General features: G+C 53.3%; 2 protein-coding genes across 2 annotated transcripts in view; both read left to right on the forward strand.

The window, feature by feature from the left end:
• Window positions 1-19,879, forward strand: part of LOC143169279 (M1-specific T cell receptor alpha chain-like) — a 342,482-nt gene that overhangs the window by 220,789 nt on the left and 101,814 nt on the right. The gene's annotated exons all lie outside the window — the stretch shown is intronic.
• LOC143169183 (uncharacterized) lies at window positions 5,266-7,242 on the forward strand. The gene has a single exon (XM_076356459.1). The coding sequence runs from the start codon at window positions 5,266-5,268 to the stop codon at window positions 7,240-7,242; it is 1,977 nt and encodes a 658-aa protein (XP_076212574.1).

Genomic DNA, 19,879 nt, shown 5'->3' on the forward strand with positions numbered 1-19,879 from the left:
GGACTGGATTTTCCGGGAGGGTGATGCCTATGGAGAAGGTTTCCAGGATCGCTTGAAGGGAACAGTGGAGAGCTCCCAGAGCAGATTCACACTGCAGATCAAGGCAGCAAAGCAAGGGGATAAAGCAGCGTATTACTGTGGCGCTAGGCTCACCCTGGAGCAGGTCTGCAGCAGAGTTGACCAAAACCCGACTGATAGAGAATGCAGACTTCTCAGCATTTCTTTGTAGCAGCCGCTAACCAGAGGTGGGTGTCGTGCAATGGCAGGTGCAGGAAACAGACCTTTGGCATGCTTGCAGTAAAAGGCAGTGAAGGGAAGCGTGGTTGAAGGGCTGAGACCATTTATGGTCCAAGAGGATCTCTTCTGGGAACTTCAGAGGGTGTATGGTGAAGTGCAGGTTAGTGCACGTAGGCTGGGCTCCTGTCCAACATGGCCCAGTTTTTCCTCCATGGCCTGGTTGCAGAGCTATGGGATCATGGGGATGCTCTGCAGCAGCTTACAGGAGTACTGTAGCGGATGGAGCCAGGCTGTTGAGGAAAGACAGAGGGCAGATCAGCATGGGTCACATTGTGGTGGGTGGCTACTACAGCTCACCTGATCAGGAGGAAGAAGTGGACAAGGTGTGGTGGGTTGACCTTGGCTGGCCACCAGGTGCCCTCCAAGCCACTCTACCAGTCCCCCTCCTCAACTGGACAGGGGGAAAAAATACAGTGAAAGGCCTGTGGGTCGAGGTAAGGACAGGGAGATGACCCAGCAATTACCGTCACAGGCAAAACAGACTTGACTTGACAATCGAATCAGAGTAGGGTAATGAGAAATAAGAACAAGTGTACAAACACATTCCTGACACCCCTCCCTTCTTCCCAGGCTCAACTTCACTCCTGACTTCTCTACCTCCTCCCCGCAGCGGTGCAGGGGGACGGGGAATGGGGGTTGCAGTCAGTTCATCACACGTTGTCTCTGCCGCTCCTTCCTTCTCACGCTCTTCCCCTGCTCCAGCGTGGGGTCCCACCCATGGGAGACAGGTCTTCAGGAACTTCTCCAACGCGGGTCCCTCCCATGGGCTGCAGTTCTTCATGAACTCCTCCAGCATGGGTCTTCTCCACGGGGTGCAGTCCTTCAGGAACAGAGTGCTCTGGCATGGGTCCTCTGTGGGGCACAGGTCCTTCCAGAAAACGGGCTCGAGCGTGGTCTCCGCTCCACAGGACCGTGGTTCCTGCCAGGAGCCTGCTCCGGCGTGAGCTCTCCATGGGGTCACAGCTTCGTTCAGGACGCATCCACTTGCTCTGGCGTGGGGTCCTCCACGGGCTGCAGGGTGGACATCTGCTCCACCGTGGTCCTCCATGGGCTGCAGGGGGGCAACCTCTGTCCCCATGGTCTTCACCAGGGGCAGCAGGAAAATCTCTGCTCCGGTGCCCGGGGCTCTTTCCTCACTGACAGTCAGTATGGGTTTGTGAAGTGGGAATCGTGCTTGAGCAAATTTAAAGCATTCTACATTAAGACAATGGGTCTGTGCAAGGGTACATGTTCCTTGCTCCAGCTTTTCCCCCTGGACGCTGGGACCTGAGATTCCCGAAGGACGGTCTTGCTAGGAAAGACTGAGGCAAATAAGACTTTCAGTACCTCAGCCCTTTTCCATGTCCTGCGTCGCCCGGTTCCCCGTCCCATTCAGCAGTGGGCCTGCATTTTCCCTAGCCTTGTTTATCCATGCAGGCCTCCTGGCATTTTCACCTGACTCCTTGCCCATTGGGATGGGCTGCTCTTGAGCTCAGCACTGGCGGGACTGTGGACTACTGCGCCCAGCTCTGGGCTCCCCAGCACAGGGGAGACATGGACACACCACAACAAATGCAATGAAGGGCCATGAAGATGAGGGAGGGAACATCTGACATACAAGGAGAGCCTGAGAGAACTGGGTGTGTTTAGTGTAGAGAAGAAAATGCTATGGGGGGATTTGTCACTGTGTGTGAAAACCTGAGGCTGTGTAGTCTCCATTCTTGGAGATATGCAAACCTGAACCGGATAAGGTTATTGGTAGGTTACCGTCCCTAACCCCCCAATTCCAGTTGGCCCTCAGAGACAATTGGTGAAGTTTTTAATAGATACGGGAGCACAAATTCCAATATTAACACAACAAGGTGTTGAGAAGCTGGCCGTGCAATCCAGACAGCAAAGCGTTAAGATTACCAGTGTGAATGGAGCGAGTGTTGAGTGTCAAACTGCCAAGGTCAATTTATGGCTCCCAGGCGAGAAGCGCATGTCAACTACTCGCTTTGCAATTAACGGTCATCATGAAAATATTTTAGGTTTCGATGTTTTAAACGGCCGAACCTGGTGCCTGCCGAATGGCAGCATGTGGTCCTTTGGCTCAAACACCGATCCCAACCCCGGTAGAAATCGGGAGGCCGCAGTGCACGCACTTCGCAAAGCCCCTGCCCTCCCTGAGTCAAAAATTACTAACGTACCGCAATATACAATTTCTGCTGCGGCACGAAATGGAACTTATGAAGTCATAGCTGATGTGGAGAAATGACAAATTATCTCCAGAACCCACTCCCCCTATAACTCACCTGTCTGGCCAGTTTGGAAACCAGACGGGAGGTGGCGTTTAACAGTCGATTATGGGCACCTGAATGCCAATACAGCCCCGCTAACAGCTGCTGTACCAAACATTGCAACCTTAAGGCTACTTTGCAAGCAGCTGCACACCCATGGATGGCGGCGCTAGATGTAAAAGGTATGTTCTTTATGGTTCCCTTGAAGGAGGAGGATAAAGAGAAGTTTGCTTTCACTTGGGAGGGAGTACAATACACCTTTAACAGACTCCCACAGGGGTGTAAAGATTCACCTACAATTGCTCATGCCGTACTTGCTGAACTTTTACAGACAGCCTCACTCCCCCAAGAAGTGAAACTGTACAATATATAGATATTCTGATTGGAGGAACTTCCCCTGAGAAGGTGGGGGAAGCGGCAGCAGCACTATGGCAAGCACTAAATAAAGCAGAAACTGAGATTCCACCCGGAAAATGTTGGACCAAGAAGTAAAATTTTAGGTACTTGGTGGATAGCAGGCACTGCAGCGATTCCTCCAGATACCTTAAGAAAAATCGAAGAACTGCAAATGCCCCGATCAAGGAAGGAGTTACAACAATTAATGGGAACTTTAGGATACTGGAGGAAGCATGTACCTGGATTTTCTATCATTTCCTGTCCATTATATTCACCCTGACGGAAAGGCAAACCCTGGGACTGGAAATTAGAACATAAAGAGGCGGTGAAAACTTTAACTGAAGAATTAAAAACATACCAGTCACTGGTACACCCCCGCTACCCTATTATAGCCGAATGGGGTTTCGCCGGACACGCTACTTACTGTAACCTGTTCCAAACTGGCCCCGATGGGCCAAAAGGACCTTTATTGCTTAGCTCAACCGCATTTAAAGAAACAGAACAACGATACTCTGAATGGGAAAAGGGACTTTTATCTTTAGTCCGAGCAGTTAAACAAGTTGAGAAAATACATCAGGGACAACCTGTGCAAACTAGAGGACCATTTAATTTGCTAGAAGCAATCCTAAAGGGGACTGCTCCCCCAGAAGGAGTTGCACAAAAACCCACTATCCGAAAATGGTATGCCTACCTAACAGGAGTTGCAGAAAATACGCAACTAACTGAAGGACACACTAAGGTTTCCAAATTGCAGATGCCATAAACACAGACCCTTTAGCGTTACAACAACCTTTTAAACCTTCACCCATTCTGGATGCACCGCCCCTCACTGAGGGTACACCAACACAAAACGTTTGGTTTAGGGATGCTTCAGCAAAGAGGGTAAACGGTAAATGGCAGTAGAAGGCCGTTGCATTAGATATTACCACCGGCAAACAAGTAATAGAGGAAGGTGAAGGCAATGCGCAAGTAGGAGAAATAAGAGCAGTTGTTTTGGCAGCACAGAATGGAGCAAAGATCGTATATGTAGACTCTTACGCTGTGTGGGCCGGTGCCACACAGCGGCTTTGTCAATGGGAAACCTTGAATTGGGAAGTAAATAGATCCCCAGTTTGTTTGGAGAAACAAAGATTGGCAATTATTACTAGATATAGCCAGGAAAACGCCTTTCAAGATGGGATGGGTAAAAGCTCCTGCTAAGGACAATCAACCAGCCACAAAGTGGAATCAAAAGGTAGATGAGCTAACTAAAATTAGGAAAATTACCTTAAATCCTGAGTGGCATCGATTGGGAGAATGGTTACATCAAAACCTAGGCCACACAGGCAAAGAAGCACTTTACTTTGCTGCACAGAGTAAAGCCTGGCCTATAAACAGAAAAACTTGTGAAACTATTCTTACAGAATGTCCCCAGTGTAGATTGAAATTACAAGCAGATCATCCTGCTAAAGCACCACCGCTACATATCAACGAAGGGAAAACTTTATGGTCTACATGGCAAACTGATTATCTCGGAGCATTCAAATCCTCTGCGGGATATCGATACATCCTCACAGGAGTGGAAGCAGTCTCCGGCTTGCTTATGGCGACTAAGTGTCGGAAAGCCGATGGGTGAAATACAGTGCACGGGTTATTGTTTTCGTTCTCAAATCTGCCTACTCCTGATGTTACCCAAAGTGATAATGGCTCACATTTTTTGTGTAAGGAAGTGCAAGATTGGGCAAAACAAGAGGGAATTAAATGGGTGTTCCACACCCCATGCTACCCTCAATCAAATGGGATGGTAGAAAGAGCTAATGGCTTATTGAAAAGGAATCTCAAGCTCCTGTGGGGCTCAATGGGATGCGCAACTCCCCAGAGTACTCCATCAATTAAATAATCGATACGGGCCTACGGGAAGCCCCGTAAGCCGAGCATTATTTGTAAAAACTGAGCTTCATGCTCCGCCTACTGGGAAAAGAGAATATCCAATGACATTACAGCCAGGACAGCCTGTGACAGTCAATCTACCATCCATCGGTACTGTGCCTATGACTCTAACTAAACCTCGTGGCCCACTTGCCTGGGAAGCTACCGGTAACAGTGGTGCAAAACACAGAATTACTGCACAATGGATTTTTCCTTCGTTTTAAGGCGGTAACCTGTTTGGACTCTCCCCACCGAAACAAGTCGCTATTTTCTCTTACAGCACCCCGCAGGATGGCAAACAGAAATGCTGTGTTCATGCTACTATTCCAAACCCTGACAATGCCGCTCCTCTTAACCTGTGGTCAAACAACCCCAAGGTGGCCATGGTCTCAAGCTCACTGGGAGTATGGGAATGCCCTCTAGTAAGGGAGATTTAAATCTTTCCACTGTGGTCATGCATGGAACTGAAACATACATAGAAAACGAATGGAACTGGGAAAAAGATGAAGCGGATAATAAAATTCCCCGACTTCGAGGAACAGCACGAAAAGAAATTAAAATAGGATGCCGAATGACCAATGGATCTACCCATGAGGAGGCATCTCAGATTTCTGTGTGCAACATTACATCAAACCCAGTAGTAAAAGATACGAAACTTTGCGCCTCTGAAAGATTGGACTGTTGGCACAATTTTACCTCAGTACAACCTGTTTTTGTAGTCTGCCTCTGGGCTCACCATAGCATGGAACTATCATTTAGATTTAAAATAGGCATTACTGAGCCGAGTACAACATCCACCCTCATTGTAAAGCATAAGAAAACTCTATCCCCACAAATTTCCAAAATTGGACCGTATGTGATCAAAAATACAGGCCAACAACGAGTGTTACTTCATCTATCATGGTCTCTTAAACGAGTAGAACTACTGATGCAAATTAATATCTCTACAATCAAACCGACCTGTTCACCATTCCTAAGTACGACCTATGCAGGATGGTTAGCATGGTTATGTGGGAGAACCCTCACCTCCCCAAGACGAACAAGGAGAGATGTGACCGGTATCGTAGGGACAGGACTGGGAGTCTTAAATAGTATAGATGCCGAAGTACTCGTAAATAAACTGAGCACAGCAACAAGTGATTTAAACAAATTAAAACACCCACTGCAGTCTTCTCTATTAGCATTGGGAACTAACCAATGGCTTTTATCTGATATATTGCCTCAGTGGGAAAGAATTAATGAAAGGGACCACCAATTGATTGTGGATGCACTTGGTGCAGCCCAAAATGATGTTTCTCTAGCTCTTAGTTGTATCCAAGCTCAACTGTGGATGCAATCTATGGTAGCAGCAATTATAAGAGAAGGTAAAGAGGGCACCTTACCCACTGAAATTCAAAAGGTAGTTTGGGATAATGCAACTAAATTTGAGAAAGAATTCCAATCCTGGTGGTACTCGGTTAATTTCAGGTATGACCCCATCAACAATAAGGCCACAGCTTTTGTCTTAACAATTCACAATGCTTCGGCATACACCATATACCCAACCATTGCGTTAGGATTAAATCACAATGGAGCTATACTCTATTCATTAGAACATAGAGAGTGGGCCCAACGAAATGGAAACAAATGGCAAACTGTTGATGTTAGCACATGCGTTGTATGGGAACAACAAGGATTTATTTGTGAGAGTAACACCATCAAAGCCCAAGACATTTGTCTTGACACTGAACAAAATGTTTGTCATTTTGAAGTACACCCCGATGAAGCCCCTGTACTTGTAGATATTGGAAAAGGATGTGTTTGTATGAGAACCCTTTGTGAATTTATATTTGTAGATGAAGTTACTGTAGGTACAAACAATCGCTCACATATTTGTGTTTGTAACTTTACTAACATTGTGGGAGGCAACTTTAATTATTCAGCTCCTGTTATGTCTTATCAGTTGCTACAATCTAATTATACATTGAGTGAAGATTTATTGCCTACCCCCATCGGAATGAATCTTACATTGGTAACGAAACTACTACAACATGACCTGTGTCAACTGCCAGAACACATCCGAAACAATGGACACAAAACTCAAATCACCGTTCATCATGATACAGAAGAGATACGCCATGTCTTGGAAAGAGTGAAGGAGGATGGAGAACACCATTGGTGGGAAACTCTTCTTGGATGGTCACCGACAGCAAAGGGAGTGTTTAATCTTATGCTTCACCCAGTTGTGATTTTACTAACTTTAATATGTCTGTTGCTTATAACTATGCTGTATATAAAGGTTTGGTACATGATAAAACAAATAACCCAACTTCAACCACCCCAAACACAAATTAACGCACAGCAAACAGCAGTGCTTCACTATCTACTTTCCGTGGATCTGTAAGCGCATAAACTATCGGTACACTATTTATGGCACAGGGGCAAGAGGAGACCGTGCCACCACTCTGTGAAGGTAAGATGAATTGACTATAGTCACAGGGTGGAGGGTGGCGGGTGCTCCCCCTGCCCTGCGTAAGCAATGACCACCAGTGGGGGTCGTTGTGGCTGCATCCGGCTTATGCTGGACTTCAGGGATGGATGGCAACCAAGGGCTGCCTGGAGCAGTGACTCAAGCAACTTGCTGATATGCAAATGACTATAAGTCAATCATCTTACTCCATACATAGTGGACAGCCCAGGGCCTGTTGAGCTCTCCTGCACGGCAGTGGGCTGCACGACAGGATCTCCCCTTGGGTAGGGACACCTCTCAAGGTTACTCCTTGATGTTTAGGATGTTTAGGCATTTCCAGGAAAGCAGGCCTTCATCACACATGGGGGTTACTTGGGAAAGACAAATGTCATAACTCTGAATATCCCCCTTTCCTCCTTTTTTCCCCCAGATTTATTGCTTCGCAGGACGCCATGTGGTATGGAATATCCCTTTGGCCGGCTGTGGTCAGCTGTACAGCTGGTGGGGCAACATGGGAAACAGGTGGCCCTGACGCTGTGTAAGCACTGTTCGGCAACAGCTAAAACATCAGTGTGTTGTCAACACGGTTTTGGTCATAAAACATCACAGCTGTCCATACCGGCTGCTATGCAGAAAGCTCACTCCAGCCCAGCCAGACCCAGTACACCTACTCTAGTCGACCCTGCTTGGAGCAGGAGGGTTAAACTAGACCTTTTCCAGAAGCCCATGACAGCCCCGACTCTTCTACCATCCTGTGAGCAAAACTGGCTCCTCTTCCTTACACCCTTTCTGGGGAGCCTGCAAGGATAGCATCAGGCCTGATGGCCAGCCAGAGCTTTGAAGAGACAGCTTTGGGGGCTGGAAATGCTTTGGCAGTACTCTCACATCCTTGGCTTTCTGACTGGGGGAAGGACCTCTGGTCTTTGCTCCTGACCTCATGCGCTGCCAACATGCCGCCATGTGCCCCCTGCAAGCCTCTGGCAGTGGCCTTGGGTGGCTGTTAGAGCGAAAGGGAGAGCCTCTACCAATCATTTCTTGACTGAATTTCCTCCCCTCCCCTCTGTCCAGCAACCCTGCCTCCAGCAACAAGCTGTGGCCAGCAGTGGGCCCCTTTGACTCCAGGAAGCAGCCGGTCAACCGGTCAAATGGGAATGCATGTTATTCCCCATCCTTCCAAAGCCAGGCTCTGAGTTTGTGTACCTAGTTGTACAACCTTCTCACATGCGCATGTACCCGTGTCTGCAACTTTACAGAAGAACAATGCACCATAAGATCTAACAGAAGACCATACACCATAAATACAGCAGGAGCCATAAATACAGCAAACATAAGCATGCTGAACAGCTCTCCTGACTCTTCTGTGCGCTACTGTTTTACCCACCCATATTACTTTGGTATCACTTGCACATTTCCCTCTCGAGTTTCAGCTTTGAAACGTGTAGCCATAAGAGGAAAGCGAGTTTTCCTCAACACTCCTGTAAAAAGCTGTTTCTGGAAGTCACCAGGAGAGTACCTGTGAAAGGCAAGATGCTAACTGCAATACCACTTGCTTAGAAGACTGAACACTACCTGAGACTATGAGCTTTTACCTCAGGGTCGACGTGACCTGAAGAGCCACCCTAAGCCGGCTCTTCCCGGCTCAGAACTCCCCATACCAACAACAAAAGAAGAGAAGAGTTACCCTTCAGTGAAACCAGGCATATAACCACGGCCAGAACCGCAATCGACCAGAATCCAGGATAAAGCCCCCCACTGCACGGGACAAGCATGTACTGATCCTGCACAGGACAAGTACATACCCATTATGTGAGCTATCGTCACTGATCAGCCACATATATAAACCCTGCTTTCCTCTATATGAGGATCCCCCCATGCATTAGGCTAGGGCATGGCTATGTGCATAGCTAAAAATACAAAGCAATAAATTCCCTTGGTAATTCTACACTAAGTGTATTTGCCTCACACCTTGTCGGGTGGCGAAGAACTGACTTCACATAGCAAAGACCGAGTTTCAGTTTTCCCCTTTGCCCTGGCACATACCACCTGCAAGGACGTGATTGTGCCTCTGAGCCTTTCAGAGAATCACAGGAAGGCTGAGGTTGGAAGGCATCTCAAAAGGTCATGTGGTCCAAGCCCCTTGCTCGAGCAGGGCCACCTAGAGCCAGTTGCCCGGGACCATGTCCAGACAGCTTGTGAATACCTCCAAGCATGGAGACTCCGCAATCTCTCTGGGCAATCTGTGCCCGTGCTCGGTCACCCTCAGAGCAAAAAAGTGTTTCCCCATGTTCCGATGGAGCCCTCTGATTTTCAGTTTGTGCGCATTGCCTCCTGACCTGTCACTGAGCACCACTGAAAAGAGCCTGGCCCTGCCTTCTCTGCACCCACGCTTCATATGTTTCCGTGTATTGATGAGATCCCCTGTGAGCCTTCTCTTCTCCGGGGTAAACAGTCCCAGCTCTCTCAGCCTTTCCTCATGGAAGAGGTGCTCCACCCCATAACCATCTTTGTGGCCCTTCTCTAGACTCTCCCCAGTATGCCCAAGTCTCCCTTGTCCAGGGGAGCCAAGAATTAGTCCTAGTATTCCAGGTGTGACTTCAGCAGCGTTGAGTAGAGGGGAAGGATGACCTCCACGACCTGCTGGAAACACTCCTGGTGCAGCCCGGGATACCATTAGCAACCGTTGCTGCAAGGGCACGTTGCTGGCTCATTCTCAAGCTGTTGTCCACCAGAACCCTCGGGTCCTTTTCTGAGAATGAGATTTCTACCTGAGCAGCCCCCAGCCTGCCCTGGTGCATGGGATGATTCCCCCCCAGGTGCAGGCCTTTGCTCTTCCCCTTGTTGAACGGCATGAGGTTCCCGTCAGCCCATTTCTGCAGCCTGTCGAGGTCCCTCAGAACGGCAGCACAGCCCTCTGCGTGTCTTGGTCCCCGCGGGCAGGGGATGGGAGTGAGGCCAGGGCGGGCTGGGGGTGCGGGGCACGGGGAGGGTCCTGCGAGGGGACGCTGCGGGCCGACAGCGCGTCCGCAGGGCTCGGCAGGGCGGCAAGCCGGGAGAGCGCCGGAGCCGCGCTGGGAGGCAAGGGACAGGAGCCTTCGTCTGCCGGGGCGCCGCGCTCCTCCTCTGCCGACGCCCCTGCCCCGCGCCCCTCCCCGCGCCCCCCCTTCTCCTCCGCCGAAGGGGCCGCGGCACCGGGGGGCCGGGCCGGGTCTGTTGGGGGCGGGCAGAGGCGTCGGCGCTGCCCCGGCGAGGGGCCGAGCCGGCGGGGCGGGCGGGAGCGGGCCCGAGCGCGGCTCCGCTCGGCTCCTCTCCGGCTCCCGGCGGGCCCTTCGGCCCCGGCCGTCCCCGGCGCGGCAGGGCGTGATGGCGCCCGGGCTGGGGCCGTGGCTCCTGGCCTTGTCCTTGGCCGCGGGGCCGGCAGGTGAGAGCCGGGCGGGGAGGGCAGCGAGCCCGGGGCTGGGCCCGGGGCTGGGGCTGCCCGCGGGCGGCCCTGCCCGTCCCGGGGCGCCGGGGCCGCGGCTGCTCCCGCGCCGGGCGCGCTGTGGCCTGGCGCTCGCCTTGCTTAGCGGGGAGCGGGTGGGGTGGGCGGGCGAGGGAGAAGGAGAGGGAGAAAGAGAGGGAGAGGGTTGGGGAGAGGGAGGGGGAGAGGGAGAAAGAGAGGGAGAGGGTTGGGGAGAGGGAGGGGGAGGGGGAGAGGGAGAGGGAGAGGGAGTGAGGGAGGGGGAGGCTTTCGGGCAGCGGGTCGGGGCCGGAGTGTCGGGAGCGGGCGCGGCTCAGCCCCGAGGCGGGCAGGCGGGGCATTGCCCCGGCGCGGGGGTTTGCCGGGAGAGAGGCGGGTGTCGGCTGTCGCTGTGCCGGGGCGGGGGGCGCCGGGGCGTCGGGTGAACGTCCTGATCGGGCCGTGGGCGCGCCCTGCCCGGCTGCCTGCGCTGTCCGTCCGCAGGGGTGTGGGCGCAGCTGAGGCTGGTGGAGGCCGGCGGAGGGCTGCGAGCGCCCGGGGACTCCGTGCTCCTCTCCTGCCGCGGGTCCGGCTTCAACTTCAGGGACTATGATCTTTGGTGGTACCGTCAGGCACCCGGTGGCACACTGGAGTGGGTGTCCTTTATCAGCTCTGATTCCTCAGTCATTCGATTCGGGCAGTCAGTGCAGGGTCGAGCCACGGTGTCCCGGGACAATTCCCGGTCCGAGTCATCTCTGTCCCTGCGTGCCCTGCGCCTCCGGGACTCTGCCCGCTACTTCTGCGCTGTTCACACGGGGACAGGAAACCCAGCTGAGCTTTAACACAAACCTCCTGCCAGGGTCCCGGCTCTGGGCCTCGGAGCGGGAAGGCAGGGGCGTTGGTACATTTGTCCAGGGCTGCTCTCAGAGAGTTGTGTAGTTACAGCATACAGTTTGATTCTCACGAGGACGTTGCTACCTTTTTCTGTCCCCAAATGAGCTCTAAACCCTTCTGCTTGCCTTCTTCCCATGTCTCACGCCAATCCTCACTCCTCTCATACTCCAGAACAGCTTCCCCTTTGGGAACAAGTTTTGCGGTTTCCATCGTTTCCCGGTAGGGCGGGTACCCAGTCATGGCCCAAGTGGTGAGGTTTGTGAATAGCCCTGCTCTGGTTTTGAGCATGGCTCAGGTCGACTCATTCGAGCCCATCAGTTTTGCTGCCTGAGGAGCGAGCAGAGGCAATGGGGAAAGTACAGAGGGTCATTTGGGAGCTCACTGGGAGAATGGGGAATTCTGTGCTTCTCTCCCAGATCTGAGACTGTAACGGGAGCAAGAGCTTGTGAGCATGTGTGTTTGCAGCTGCTGGATCCTGGAGATCACAAGCAGAAGCCCAGGGAGGCGGTGGAGTAGTTGAAGCGATTGCTTGAGCTGTTCCTGCCTGTTCATCCTGTCTCCCGGGGTTGCAGGTGCCCTTTCTCAGGTGCAGACAGAGGCCTCTGGGCCCACGGTAGGGAAGGTCTCAGAGTCTCCCATGCTTACCTGCCACATCTCTGGTGTACCCATCACCAACAGCAGCTACACTTGGGAACTGGATCGGAGAGACTCCTGGCAGAGAGCTGCAGCATATAGTGCTGCAGTATCCTTTCACGGGACTCCAGCACATTGCTTCATCCTTCCAGACCCGAGTGACCAGCTCTGCAGACCTCTCCAGGAACCAGCTGTCACTGGAAGTGCTCTCGCCATCAGCTGCAGACACGGCCACCTATTTCTGCAGCACCAGCGAGCTGGAAAAGGGCACAGTGCTTGAAACAGAGGCAGGGCCAGGGCAGAACTGGAAGGAGGGGGTTTGAATCCAGCCAGGTCTTTTGGGGTTGCCTGCAAGAAGGCTTCTCAGGAAGAGTCTGGGCTGGCTTTCCTGGAAAGGGGCACAGAGGCGCTGCAGCAGCAGCAGCAGCAGCAGCAGCGTCTCCCACAAGCACACACAAAACCATGAACATGTTGTTAACCTTCTTCCATATTCCCAAGTCTCTCTGACAGGCAGAAAGCAACAGAGAAAGAGGTTTGTTTAGGAAGCAGCTCAAGAAGCCTTGGAGGACTGAAATTTGGACATGGAAATCCAGAGCTGAAGTGTCTTTTGAAACCTCATGTTGTTGAGGGAGCCCCAGAGTAGTGCGAGAGCAGGAGCTGAGCTGCAGAGCCTCTTTTTCCCCTGGACATGATGAATAGTCTCTTTCTTGTGGTGTTAGTGTTGGCTCCGTGTTTGTATGCTCATGTGTGTACACTGGGGGCCAGCACGGGTTTCTGTGAGGCCCCCGAGGAGGAGGATATGGAGGGTGCCCTGTGCCAGAACAGCGCTCCAGCCCTGCATGGGTTTGGGGGCCATAGGGAACCTGGCATGTCCTACCATGCTGGAGTAGCTCCAAGTGTTCCAGTGCACCTTAGGCCAACTTTGGGGTCTATGACCTTCGGTGTTACCATCAGGCACCTGGTGGCAGACCCGAGTGGGTATCCTTCATCAGCCTCTTGGGTGCTACAAAGAAGTACGGGGAAGCAGTGCAGGGTCAAGCCGCGGCATCCCAGGACAATTCCCTGTCTGAGTCATCTGTGTCCCTGTGTGCCCTGCGCCCCCGGGACTCTGCCCGCTACTTCTGCGCTGTTCACAGGGGGTCAGGAAATCCAGCTGAGCTTTAACACAAACCTCCTGCCAGCACTCCTTGCCTTCTCCAAGTGCGGCATTGCAAGAGGGAACAGAGGAGCTGCAGAACCATATTTGCTTTCTGTGGAGGGCAGAGCAGTGCTCACAGCACAGTCCTTCCCCACGTTGCGCCTAGGGGCAGATGGGGACTCGGGGTCAAGGCCTTGCAGGCAACAGCAATGTTAAGGGCAAACAGCGAGGTCAGCTGGAGTGCAGCAGGACAGGGTGTCAGGCTCCCTGCTGAAGGGGAATCCCCACACTTCTGTGGATGATTCTGTGTGTCCTTGGAGGGCTGCCGGCTCGGGTGAGGCTGGGCTGAGGGGACCTGGGGGACTCCATCTACCTGTCCTGCCGAGGATCCAGACTGATGGTCAATTACTGTACCATCTCGTGATACCGGCACCCACACAAGTGCGCATTCAAATGGGTGACCTTCAAGAACGGTAATTCTTCCCAGATCTTGTGCAATGCTACGGTGGATGGGTGAGGCAGCACCTCCTGGGACAGTTCCTGGGTGGTGGCATCTGTCGCCCTACGTGTCCCACATCCCCGGGACTCCACCATCAGCACTTCTTTGCTGTCCCCATGGGGACACAAACCTCGTGCCTGGGCCCGTCGCCCTCTCCATGCCCACTCCCACACCCCAGCAAACAGGCCAGTTGGACCCGGGCTGAGATACCCTCCAGCCATGCGGTGCGCTGCCAGAGCACCCCAGGGCAAGAGCGGTGCTTCAGAGCCTCTTGGGAGGCTTTGGTTGCTCTGCACATGGGAGCGCCAGGCAGGGCAGAGCTCTGCCTTCCATCCACATATTGTCACGTCTCTGGTGATCCCCAAGGTCGCGCTTGGGCATCCCTGGCTTTGCCCCAGCTATGGGTGGGAGCTGGTGGGAAGTGGGCTGGTGCCATCTCTCAGCTCCAGCTGGGGAAAGAATACAGTGCAGAAGCAAGATGGTCCTGGCCTTGGGTCTCCTTTTGGCTGCATGCCTTGGAGTTGAGGCAGGCCTTGGTTAGCAAGAGGCTTCCTGGAAGCCCATGCTCTTTCCACACCCGTGCCTGCCTGACACAGCCCTGCTGCACTACCCAGCCTGTGCGTTCCTTCCACACCTTCAGATGCCATGAGCCGCATGACATTGATGTCCCATGTCCTGTACAAGGGTCCTGGTGCAATACAGGAGCATCTGCAGAGGTGGGAGAGAAGGGAAGTCCTACAGTATGATCCCTTAGTGAATCAGCTCGTTTCCCATGGGGCGACTCACGGTTCTTTCCCAATGAGCAGCAGCCTAACGCAAGGGGTCGGGTGAGGTGGAGAGCACCTGGAGGGAGCCCACAGGGCCCCTGCTGCCCTCCTCAGTCCACCACGACTGTGTCTGTGTGTCCTTCCAGAGAGGCAGGCCCAGGTACAGCTTTTGGAGGCTGGAGGAGGGCTGAGAGCAGCCTGTGGCAACACACAGCTCTCCTGCCAAGCCTCTGGTTTCAGAGCAAGGACTATGACATCCTGTGTTACTGGCAGGCACCTGTGTCCATGATCGAGTAGGTCTCCTTTACCAGCAGCTCCTGGGGCACTGCAAAGAAATATGGGGTGGTAGTGGCTGAGTGAGGCAGCTCCTCCTGGGAGAACAACTGGAGCAAGATGTCTCTGGCCCTGCATGCCCTGCACCCTCAGGAAGTTGCCGGCTTCTTTGGTGCCACTCCCAACAGGGTCAGGACACCTGGCTGCACCAGCACAAACCTCCTGCTGGGGACCCTCCCCTTCGCCCTGTGCACTCCCACCCCAATGGAATGGGGAGAGCTGCAGAGCTCAGCCTTCTTTCCACGTACAGGTGAGCAGGGAGGCAGAGGAGGGCCCTTCAATGGAGCAGATACCATGCCGCCAGGAGGAGCTCTGAGCAAAGGGCACGATCAGATGGAGGTTTGTGGGGCAGGGCTCACAGGATCCCTCCTGCTTTCTCCAGGCCTCTGCAGCTGTCCATGACCAGCTGCAGGCCTGCAAGCCCCTCCAGCTGGACCACAGCCTGGGGTGGAGGAGCTGGAGGGGAGTGTTGGCAGGCCTTGGGAGAGTCCAGCCGTCACCACACACCACGGGCTGATCCCAGCAGTGCTGCAGGCAGGTCCTTTTGCCCAGCCCTCCTCCCCTCCTTAGCAGGCCCATGGACAGGCTTCACCTCTAATGGGGGTGTTTCCTGTAACGTTTCCCGTTTCCACACAACCCCCCACAGGTTGCTGTGCTGGCTGCAGTGAAGCCCTGTGTGGACAGCCCCGCTCTGTTTTCAGTCCCGTTTCAGGGCTTTCTCTGCTTCTCCCACTCCTACCCCTCTGCCTTTTCATGGACACAAGTGTCACAGGCCAGTGTCGTACCAAGGGCACAGCACATCAGCAAGGGCAAAGGCAAGGAGAAGGACACAGGGACAGTGCTCTTTGAGAGGTCCCTGTGTTTTCTGGGGTGGTGCAGGGCTGTGCTAGGGGCAAAAATGGGGGTCTCGCCACTCCCAGCTTGGCAGAGACAAAGGGAAACTGTCCCCCATGCAAGATCTACCCTCCTCCCATGGGGAGGTGAGAAAATGCTCACAGTCTTCTGGGGGATGGAGGGAGGGAAATGGGGTTTCTCCTTTCCCATGAGCCCTGGATTCTGGTGCTAGGGCTATTCCCCGGCCACACTTGGCAATTCTTGTTTCATAGCAGCCAGTTGCATGCTTTGACGTAAGGAGGCTGCCTACTATTATTTAGCTCTAGCACGTGCCCATGCCAGCCCAGCATCCCGTGGTCTACACACCGGGCAGTGCTGCTAAGGCAGCTGTTTGCACTCTGACAGCTGCAGGTGCCAATGTGTGGATTTGCTGTGCCGCCAGCGGACCGACCAGTTGTGAGTGGGCTTTCAGAGTTTGACTGTCCAGAGGATGTAGGCTTCCCTCTCCCAATCCTAGCACGCCAGAACTCTCACTTCATGCAATGGTCCACATACTGTGAGTGAACTGCTACGAGGAATTATGGACACTTATGGGCAACACAATCCCAGGAGAGCTGATACTCATTTCCTTTTCAGGACTTTCCCATGTGAACAGGGCACCCATAGCACGATCAGGCACTGCAGATGGCGTACGAATGTTCTCACTCTGGGGATTATGTGGACTCTCCCACAAGATGTTGTCCATTGTATTGTACCCCACAATACAGTGCCTAATTGTATCAAAATTTAACCAGGGTCTAGAAAAACTTGTTCGTACTGTATGCCGTCAGTCAGGTATGTCTGTCCTGAGCTATGACACAGAAGCGTCTCATCCTTCTTCCATGGCCAGTTTCAAGCTATGCTTATAGAGTGAGCGAGAGGTGAAACAGCAGCAACAATTTTATTTGCCAGCTGATGCAGCAACACAACAGTTACCCAGCACCTGGAGCTGTAGTAACAATAAGAACATGCCTTGGGGCTGACACCACGTGGGTGGCAACTCCAGGCTCTTCCACTATGATTTGTCAGCTCCGTTCATCCTATGACAGGGAAATGTGCCGCACAGTGCATTGCAGATTGTCCTGAGCTATGGGCAGCCCAATACATGCCTGCGCCCACTCAGGTCAACTCATTACGTGGATCACCAACTCGTCCCTGGAAAAGAGTCTTCTGGTTAGGACCACTAGAGGCACCCAAATGGCTTGGGCTTTGGCAACAATGTTTCCCGCTTCCATCATTTCCACTTGACCTGTTGCCATCAGCTGGTTGGAGTGAAGTGATGGGTGAACATCCCTGCTGGGTTTCAGGCATGTTTAAGGGTGACAAGATCCAGCCGAGGAGGTCTGCCATACAGGGATGTACTGTAGGGCATGTACCGAACCTGTGATATGCTTTCAGGTCCATCTTCTGCTGTATTCCTGTGGCCTGGCACTGGCAGCATCCCACCGGGCCCATGCAGCACATGTTTCCGAGGAAAGGCCGGGAGCCTCCTGCAGCCACACAGGCCCTGTCACCCACAAGACATTTTCCCACAGGGCCAACCAGAACTGCAGTACACTGGGTATCACCACACTGGAGCTGAAATACACCTTCTAGTGTCCTGGCAGGACTGACAGGAAAAGACACCCAAGGGTGCCCTGGCAATGCCAACTACTTTATCTTTGCCACACCTTGGCTTTTGGGTTCAGGGTTGTCTCAAGCCAGACCTGTGCCAAAGGTGTGATGGGGCTGTTTCCGGGCCATAGAGTAGGGCAATGCTGGGCCAGGCTGGGGTGACAGCGGCACAGACAGGGTGAATGTAGGGAACGCCATGGGAAGGTGAGATGAAGCTCTTCTGGCTATGTGGACTCTTGTGTCCGTGGGGTTATTTCCCATCCTGGATAAGCAGGATGGGGAGACCCGGCTCCTGAGGACCTGCGCATGTCCCTGCAGCCCCAGTACTCCCTACAAGCATCTCTCACTGCCCACCTCTGCTCTTTCCTCAGCGTGGAATGGACAGTGGATGCTGCCCAGTGGCACTGGTCCCCAGCAGGACAGCCCTGCAGCCCTGCAGGAAACAAGGGCAAAAACAGTCTGCAAGAGATGGAGGGAATACCTGGCGTTGGGGGTTGTAGGGACAGGGAGCTCTGCGGTGCGAAAGTAGGGGAAGGTGGTGCGAGAGGAGTCATTTCCGCACTTTGTCCCTGGTCCCTGCGGGCAGGTGATGGGAGCTGCTTGCTTCCCTTTACCCAGCTATGCCCAGGCCCGTTGTGGCTGGGCAGTGCCACAGGTCCAGAGATGTGGGAAGCCAGAGCAGCGTGTGTCTGTGGGCAGAGAGGAGCTGGGGAGAGGTGAGCAGGAGCCACTCTGGCCATGTGGGATCAGGTGTGCACGGGGTCATTGCCCATCCCAGCTACGTGGACAGGGGCAGTGGAGGAGCTGGAGGGTTCCACGCAGGAGAACTTAGCATGCCCATGCAGCCCCGTTTTCACAGAACGGTTGAGGTTGGAAGGGACCTCTGGAGGTCACCTGGTCCAACCCCGCCCTGCTCAACCAGGGCCACCTAGAGCCAGTTGCCTCGGAGGGTGTCCAGATGGCTTTTGAATATCTCCAAGCGTGGAGACTCCATAACGTCTCTGGGCAACCTGTGCCAGTGCTTGGTCACCCTCACAGTGAAAAAGTGTTTTCTCATGGTAGATGGAGCCTCCTGTGTTTCAGTTTGTTGCCATTGCCTCTTGTACTGTCACTGGGCACCAATGAAAAGAGCCTGGCCCCGTCTTCTTGGCACCCTCTCTTCATCTATTTCTGTACGTTGATGAGATTCCCCCCCGAGCCTTGTTTTCCCAGCTCTCTCAGCCTTTCCTAATAGGAGAGATGCTCTAAACCCTTAGTCATCTTCGTGGCCCTTTGCTGGATTCTCTCCAGTATGTTCATGTCTCTCTTGTAGTGGGGAGCCCAGGACTGGACTCAGTACTCCAGGTGTGACCTCAGCAGTGCTGAAGAGGTGGGAAGGATCACCTACCTCAAACTGCTTGCAAGACTCCTCCTGGTGCCGCCAGGTCAGCTGCCTCTGCCACTCTAGTGAATTAACCTTGGGTGGCTGCCAAATGCCCATCAAGCCGCTCTCTCTCTCTCCCCTTCCTCAGTGGGACAGGGGGAGAAAATAAGATGCAAAAGCTCCTGTGTCAAAATAAAGACAGGTAGATTGCTTACCAATCACAGGCAAAGAAGAACAGGGGGGAATTAATGTATTGCCAATTAAAAATAAAGTAGGATAATGAGAAGTGACAACAAAATTAACAACACCCCCCCCACACCCCGGGCCCCCTCTTCTTCCAGGGCTCAACTTTACTCCTTCGTTCCTGAGACTTCTACCTGCTCCTTGCCCCAAGCAGTGCAGGGAGATGAGGAAGAGGGATTGCAGTCAGTTCATAACACTTTGACTCTTCCACTCCTTCCTCCTCACACTTTTCCCCTGCTCCAGTGTGGGGTCGTCTCCTCGGGGTACGGTCCTTCAGGAAAAGACTGCTACAGTGTGGGTGCAACGGTTCCTGCAGGAAAACTTGCTGCTGTCTAGGCTTCTCTCCATGGGCCACAGATGCTGCCAGGAGCCTGCTCCAGCAGGGGATCTCCATGGGCTGCAGGTTCCTTCAGGTCACCTCCACCTGCTGCAACACTGGATCCTCCATGGGCTGCAGCGTGGATATCTCCTACAGCATGGTTGTCTATGGGCTGCACAGGCCCAGCCTGCTTCACTACAGTCTTCTGCATGCACTACTGGCAACTGGTTGCTGCCTCCAGGCTCTTTTGTTGTGATTAGCTGGCTGAGTTCATCCTGCAACAAGGGATGTGTGCTGCTTAGCACAGGCGTGAAGGTCAGGTGATATGGGCAGTACAGTACGGCACAAAACATGCCTACGCCGACTCCAGAGCACCTGTGATGTGGATCCCTGCATCTCTGATGGGCAAGACTCCTCCTGTAAGCACCACTACACTCCACTCCTTGACCCACATACCGT

Source organism: Aptenodytes patagonicus, chromosome 20 (assembly GCF_965638725.1).
Source record: "Aptenodytes patagonicus chromosome 20, bAptPat1.pri.cur, whole genome shotgun sequence".
Classification (NCBI taxonomy): Eukaryota; Metazoa; Chordata; class Aves; order Sphenisciformes; family Spheniscidae; genus Aptenodytes; species Aptenodytes patagonicus.